Source organism: Propithecus coquereli, unplaced genomic scaffold (genome assembly GCF_000956105.1).
Source record: "Propithecus coquereli isolate 6110/MARCELLA unplaced genomic scaffold, Pcoq_1.0 Scaffold285, whole genome shotgun sequence".
NCBI lineage: Eukaryota > Metazoa > Chordata > Mammalia > Primates > Indriidae > Propithecus > Propithecus coquereli.
The window spans coordinates 1062740-1070924 of NW_012148452.1; the positions used below are offsets into that span (position 1 = coordinate 1062740).

General features: G+C 35.6%; 1 protein-coding gene across 1 annotated transcript in view; it reads right to left on the bottom strand.

Moving 5' to 3' along the window:
• Nucleotides 1–407: 407 nt before the first annotated feature.
• Nucleotides 408–8185, bottom strand: part of INTS2 (integrator complex subunit 2) — a 57412-nt gene continuing 49634 nt past the window's right edge. The window contains exons 19-24 of the mRNA XM_012648398.1: nt 7340–7538; nt 3023–3274; nt 2570–2677; nt 2333–2438; nt 1134–1310; nt 408–1028 (exon numbers count right to left, since the gene is read on the bottom strand). Of these exons, the coding sequence (XP_012503852.1) occupies nt 859–1028; nt 1134–1310; nt 2333–2438; nt 2570–2677; nt 3023–3274; nt 7340–7538 (1012 nt within the window). The 3' untranslated portion in view covers nt 408–858. The remainder of the gene's footprint in view (nt 1029–1133; nt 1311–2332; nt 2439–2569; nt 2678–3022; nt 3275–7339; nt 7539–8185) is intronic.

Here is an 8185-nt window from a genome sequence, read left to right on the forward strand (position 1 = left end):
AACTAGAATTCCAACTTGCATTATTATTACTTACACTGCAAGTCTGAGATTTCTATTTGGATATTTAACTCCTAATTTTTCCTCAATTCTCCTTTCTCTTTTTTTTTTTTTGAGTCTCACTCTTTTGCCTGGGCTAGAGTGAGTGCCATGGCGTCAGCCTAGCTCACAGCAACCTCACACTCCTGGGCTCAAGCAATCCTTCTGCCTCAGCCTCCCGAGTAGCTGGGACTACAGGCATGCGCCACCATGCCCGGCTAATTTTTTCTATGTATTTTTAGTTGGCCGATTAATTTATTTTCTATTTTTAGTAGAGACGGGGTCTCGCTCTTGCTCAGGCTAGTTTCGAACTCCTGAGCTCAAACGATCCGCCCACCTCGGCCTCCCAGAGTGCTAGGATTACAGGCGTGAGCCACCACGCCCGGCCCCTCTCCTTTCTCTTGATACCTTTTTCTCCCTCCTATCATTGCATCTTTTTTGAACTCTGTTACAAGCTCACAATTAAAATAAACACTACTAGGGCTCATCTGTACAAGAAATGAAAGGCATGGCAGTCTTTCTTCACTTCAAAAGCTAAATACAAGGCCAAATTCCCTGTAATGAGTCTCTTAAATGTGTTCCCAGTGGAAAAAAATCTCAGCTGCTACAATATAAACATACCAGGAAAGTAGATCCAAAGGTGTACCAATCAAATACATGCAAGCATAATTCTCAGAGTTCTAAATTATATTCATATTGAACTGAATTGTTTTAATGATTCTAAGATATTACTGTTCCCATTTCAGTTTAGAGTTGTTATAAGATGCAGATTCATGTTGGGTATATGCAGCAAACAGCTTCATTTCTTTGTTTTAAATTTTTTTAAATTCCAGTAACACTCATGTTTATTATTTCAACTACTGTGCTTTCAATACAATGACAGAGCTGTACATCGGGATCCATACTCCCAGTGTCCCTGGATCCATTTTTGTAAGACGGATCTTTACATATTTGAGACCATCCACTTGGTTTCTCCTTTATTTGTTGAAGACCTAAAAGCATAAGGAAAGAAGAATTAAGACCCAGAAATCTGGAAAGGAATTTGGCCTTTTTGTTTGAAGTATTAAGATAACTCTTGAAAATGAGTTACCACTTACGTGTAATAATTGGATCAATGTCTCTTGTCTGAGTGGCAACATCAGAGGCACAAACTTGTCCTATTTGGATCAGCAAAGACATAATATCCTCGTACAGTGGAGGAAATGCTCGACAAAAAGAGACCAAACATGGCAGAGTTGGCATGAAAAAAGCATACCGCTTAGCCTGTGTTAAAACTATTAGAAAGAAATGAAACAGAATTTTTTACTTTACAGATATAAATTCAACATACACAGCCTATATAACATACTAAGCTGTGCTAGAGAGACTGTTTTCTAAGACATGGCCAGCCCCTACCTTCAGAGAGCTCACAATCTAGCAGTCTCAGTCATTATCGAAGATATAAATTCGTATTATGCCCAAGCACTGTGATAAGTGCATTACGTGCATTATTTCATTTAATTCTCATAATCTTATAAATGAAGAAAGTATTATTATGACACTTATTTTACATAGGCAAAAACTCATTTAAATAAGCCTTAGAGAGGTTAAGAAACTTGTTAAAGGTCACACAGCCAGTTAGTGGTAGAGGTGGGATTGAATTCAAGCAGTGTAAATTTCTTAGTCACTACAAATAATTATAACATGAGGTGAACACAATATAAAGAAAAATGAACAGGGTATTATGTGAACACTGAGAAAGAATACTAAATTAACTAAACCATAACTTTAAAGGATTGAACTGTAGTTCACATATTTTAAAGTTTATTTTTATACCTTTTACTCTATAAACCATAAGGTAGTTAAAATCTTAGGATATGTTTTAGAACTAACTTAAGGAAACAACTACTATATTTATCTCTTATTTATATGTATGATTATAATTTTCTGGACTCTGACCATTTGTAATAAACCCTAACTTGTTTTCTACTGACATAATGACATTCAGAAAGATTTGGTTTCTATTTATAAAATGTGGAAGGCATATTATATTTACCATAAGTCTATATACTCTTTCACAAAATGAAAGAAACAATTTTCCTACCTATTCATACCTGCTACACTATAAACCACATTTGTAAATTTAAAAAATTTCAAAAGTAGAATAATTCAAAAGATGGTATAAATTAAACTAGTAGTAACACATATCATATTGCCTCACAGTGAAACAAAAAACATACTGTATCACTAAATTCAGAAACTATATGTACTAATTTATGTGAGAAGTCTTCATTGTTGATGTTGATTGGCTACATACCCGTTAGCAAAGTTCCCATGACATTTACAGCTAAACGAGCCACGCTAAGTGACTTTGGTAATGCATACTGGATACATAAGTGAGAAAGCAACTGGATAGCAAATATCTGCAATACAAAATCCAAATATTACACACTTCTCAAGAATATCTTTAAGTATTAAAAATTATAAAATGTTTTATATAACTTGCAAGACTGAAGAGAAATCAATTGTCTTAAAGCTCCAAAATGTTCATTACCTGTTTTTCAAGTTCTGGCTGTGCAATAAGCTCAGGTATGAAATCCAGACAGATGTGCATAGATGGAATACCTGCGACTGTCAGAGGCAAAAGTTCACATGGATAACCCTAAATCAACAAGAAAGGGGGGAAAAGTTAGAAATAAGTCAAATACAGAGAAAATATAAATGAAAAGTTTCACTTCCTTTGTGTAAAAGTTGCTCAGAAGGCTACATTGCCCTACATGTATCCTGGCATTTCACTTTTTTGATGCACTAGAATAGGAATAAATTATCTAATACTTTATTAGGTTGGGAAAAAAAAAACTTCAAAACTCTGGATTTTTCTCCAAATTGCAAAAGACCATGATCACTTGTGTTATCTCTAGTTTCTAAAGATCCCTATTAATGTAGTATTCAAAGTTCTCAAGAAAAATAAAGGTCAACCACAAAACATCATTCTTTGGAAACAGACCTGAAAATGAACAAGCTTAGCAATGTTGGGATCTGCAATGTACATTTGGTGCAACAGACAACAGATAAGGCACTGAACTTCTCGAAGGTTACAGAGCAAATTGTCTTCTCCTTCCTCTATCCCCTTATTTGGAGTGCTGGTGGTAATAACACTTTGAACATTCCTTAGCAAGGTGTCTGGATTGATACCGTTTGCTTTCTCCTCTTCAGTAGGTAAGCAAATCTCTAAGAGAATCTGGACAGCTGCACTATCCTGTAAGCAAATAAAACACAGTGAATATAAAGTTTCTGAGAAGTTGGTTTGAAAAGCAAATCTGATTTTGTTTTCACATGAACAGAAATAAAAAAACAACCAATTTCTTAAAAAACATACACACACAAAGAGGTACTTCTAAGAGCAGAAGTGAGCAATCTATAGAGCAATGATTCTCAACTTTTTAGGGTGATGAACCCCTAAAGAATCCTAAGAAAACTATATACCCTCTCCCCATAAAAATTAACATATATAAACAAACATATTGCATAATGTCAGGTAGGTCACATTTCTTCTAAGGCAGATCCATGGACTCCAGTTGAAGAACATCTACTAGAAGGCTATTCTGATTCAGTGACATCCAAAACAGGCCCTAGGCAGAAATGACTACCAAAATCTCCTTTCCTTCCTCTTAATCTCCCACTTTTCCCAGGATCCTATCCTGTATTTCCCTCTTTTTCTCACCTGGTTACCAACTTATTAATTCCTCTGAAGGTAACAGTTAAAAATTAATGCCTAAAAATCACTTCCCGTAGCTCTTTCCCCTTTTAACCTGAAGACAGACTGTTTAAGGTCCTTGTTGTACAAGGGAAGATTCTACCTTACCACCCATTCCACCTGCACAACTCACGGTTGCTCAACCTACAAGCTTGAGTATCATTTCACAGACCAGTAGCTTGAGGGGTGATATACTTGAGGCCCCTATATTTAAAGGAAAGCTATAATCACTCTTATCTAGCAGGAAGGAGTTTAAGAAGAAACTGAATATACGACATGCATCTCTGAAAGATAGCCACTGCCTGAAGTAGAAGAAAACAACTACTTGATCTAAATGATTAAGAACTTAATGATTATGAAGTAAGGTTAGCCTACTTAAGGGGTGGCCTTCTAGGTCCTTAAGTGCAGCCTTTTGACTGAATGTCCAAATTTTACAGAAAAAATCCCTTTATACATTTTTGTTTATTTTTATTTTTAAAATGAACATATTTTAAATACCAAAGAATAAAATCAGTTTCAATGAAATAATCCTCCTAGAGTGATCAACACAATTAGAACACTAGTAAGCCATAAGGGCTAAATTGATGGCTGCTATGCTCATGATTTAGTTCTAACTTCCCCACCCTGACTGGCACCACTACTGTATGAGGCTGGTTGGCAAGAGTTTATGAGGGTGGAGTACACCAGTCTGTTATCAGCTTGTGACGACAGTGCACTGTGTTTCTGTGTGAAGTGGAATTTGTGAATAGTTACACAGCTTCACAGTATTTTTTAATTCTGTCTGCTTAACAGCCCATCATGTCAAAGAAGACCAAGAGTATGCTGAAGGAAGAAAACAGATTTTTTAACAAGGATTGGGAATTGGAGTATTATCTTGTTTCTGCTAAAAATAAGATGATTTGCTTGCTTTATGATACTACAATATCAACATTAAAGAAACTCAATGTTTATCAGCATTATAACACTGACATGGACCACAAATATTTTAAATTAGAGGAGGAGGTGTGAAAGGTTGTATTGCAGAAATTAAAAGATGAAAAGCAAAAGCAAAGACAACTCCCTCAAACAGCAATAAGACCTGGAAATAATGCCACTGAAGCAACTTATAAAGTAGCTTGTATACTCGGGGGGAAAAGGGAAGCCATTCAGTGATGCAGAAATTATAAAGGAATCCATTGTCAAAGTTGTAGGATGATCAGACCCCGATAACATTTCAAAGTACAAACAATTGCCTTTTCAAGGAGAAACAAAATTGATTGGCAGCATGAATTAGCCTTCAACTTAACAGAACAACTTCACGCAATACTTTAGAAGGAAAATATATATTATTCAATCGCTTTGGATGAATCGACTGATACTATTGACTCACCGCAAGTTTCATACCTCATTCAAGTCATAACAGAAGATTTTCTTTGCTACAAAGAGTTATTTGCATTGGGCCCTCTTGCCAACAGAATGTGGGGAATGGATAGCTTCAACAACTTTCAAGATAAATATCATGAAGTTGGACTGAATTTGGTAAATTTGGTGAGTGTATATACAGACGGTACACCTTCCATGGCAGGAAAACATGAAGAGCTTACTGCCTAGATTAAAAAAAAGCATTAACAGATCCAGATCCTCTCATTTCTTTTCATTGTATCTTACATCAGTAAAATCTCTGTGCTAAAGCTACTATTTTAAGTGACACTTTGCAACAAGTTATAAGTATTGTTAACTATATTCCTGCAAATGCAACATAGCATCAGTTTCGTAACATGCTAAAGTAGAACCATGAGGTATTCGGTGTGGATTTGCCATATCATTCTAACATGCATTGGCTATCGCAGGAACAGGTGTTAGCCAAAATTTTCTCTCTGCAAGAACGGATAGTTAAATTTTATGAAGAACAGAATCACCAGTGTGAATCATTGAAAGAAGATTTCTATAGGAATGCGGGATTTCTGTGTAATATCATGTCAAATCAAAACAACTTGAATATTTTTTTGTAAGGTAAAACTAAGTCTATATATGATATGTGGCAAAAAAATCCAAGCATTTCAAAAAAAAAAAGGTATCTTTTTTCAAAACACTACTTCTTCAAAAGGAAATTTCGTATGAACATTTTCCCTAGTTAGCAGGGGTCACTGATGAGCAGGATGATATATGCGAATGGTTGGGAGAATACACAGCTGTTATAGACCTATTAATTGGAGAATACAATGAAAGGTTCATTGACTTTGAGAATCATGACATCATACTCGAATTTGCATTTCAGCCTCACCTAGTTGATGTCGCCAAGGCACCTAAAAGAACTACAGATGGAATTGATTGAGTTCTTAGTAGATGACATTTTAAAATCATTGTTTGATGCTAAGAAAGATCCAACTGAAATATAGAAAATGCAGTAGAATACCCATGCCTTCAGCAACATACTCGAAAAATGCTTTCTTGCTTTTCAACCACTTACTGCTGTGAATCTACAGTCTTCCACCTAACTCAAATCAAGACACCCTTAAGGTGACAAATGACTGATACTCATCTAAAGGATCAACTGAAACTGTGGACCTCCATGCTACAACCAAATGTTCAAATGCTTTCCAACAAAAAGAAGACACAACAAAGCCATTAAAAGATTAACTTTAAAATTAACAAATAGTTTTCATTTTTTTGAAATTATTAAGTACATAGTAGTTAAGATTACAAAATAGGCCGGGCATGGTGGTTCACACCTGTAATCCTAGCACTCTGGGAGGCCCAGGCGGGCAGATTGTTTGAGCTCAGGAGTTTGAAGCCAGCCTGAGCAAGAGCGAGACCCCGTCTCTACTAAAAAAAAAATAGAAAGAAATTATCTGGACAACTAAAAATATACAGAAAAAATTAGCCAGGCATGGTGGGCATGCCTGTAGTCCCAGCTACTCGGGAGGCTGAGGCAGTAGGATTGCTTGAGCCCAGCAGTGTGAGGTTGCTGTGAGCTAGGCTGACGCCACGGCACTCACTCTAGCCCGGGCAACAAAGTGAGACTCTGTCTCAAAAAGAAAAAAAAAATTCTACATTGTTATAAAACTTTCCTTAACTAAATATAAAGTTGAACTACTTGTATTATAGTATTTATCACTGACTATTTTATATGTATTTGTTTTTCTGCTTACTATCTGTCTCCATCTTTGATTTTTTTCCCTATCGTTTGATCTTAAGAAACATATAACCAAGGATTTTGTCTTCTTCACCACTATATTCCCAGTTCCTGGAACAGTACTTGGCACATAGTAGGTGTTGAATAGATCATTTGTTGAATGACCGAGCCTAATAACCTCAGAACAGGTAAAATCTTATAGTTTATTAAAATATAAATCTTATTTAAATGGCTATTAAATTTATATCATGAAGATTATTCTTAATTTCAGTAATATAATCCATCTGATACAGAGCAAAGGTAACATCATTATAATAGATCCTCCAATAGAAGGAATATACTATATGTCACCAATGTACACAGAGGGAATAATATGCCATCTAATTTAATTGATTATGTGAGTAGGAAAGCCCTTGGCCTTTTTTACTAAATTTTACTTTAGCAAAATTTACCTGAGCAGCCAGCAATGCATTTTTCAATTCTTCTCTGGTAACTTCTGGAGCATCAGTTTGTCCAACTAAACCTATTGTATTATTCTGGGAAGGCCTATCTTGCTCTGCTGTTTCCTTCAGATGAGCACTAAGGTAGGCTTTAGATGCAAGAAGATACCCATTCAACATGTGTAGAGTAATATCCATCAATGGGGGGCATCTAAACAAAAAAAGAAGGAAAGGAAAATATGAGAAGGAATAAAAATTTAAAAATTAGCCAGAACATGATCCATTGAGTTTAAATAATTAGAAAAACCCGAAAAGAAGAGAGTAATAACTTTTCTCTCTATAACAGTCTCAAAATAAAAGTTTAATATCTTCTCTATATTTCAAGATTATATAAATAGTATTACCTGTTTCATTTTATCAGCTAAAAATAAATATGTATAATGTAAGCTCTTCAAAAGATATGCATCTTTTGAAGAAAATGACAATACCAGAAAATCTTAGATGTGAGCCTACAAAGCAGCTGTCCTCAAAAAGGCATATCCTATTATTGATAAGATGAAGGTGACTAGAACAGAGTATTTATTCTTTTTACTACTATTCCTTCTTTGGAACAAGACATGAAGATAACTCTGTATTCCAAGAGTGGTTCATCCACTTAACCTAGGGAAGTTACTTACTGAACCTCAGTTTCTGCATCTATACTCTTTTTTTCTTTTTTTTTTTGAGACAGAGTCTCACTTTGTTGCCCAGGCTAGAGTGAGTGCCATGGTGTCAGCCTAGCTCACAGCAACCTCACACTCCTGGGCTCAAGCAATCCTACTGCCTCAGCCTCCCAAGTAGCTGGGACTACAGGCATGC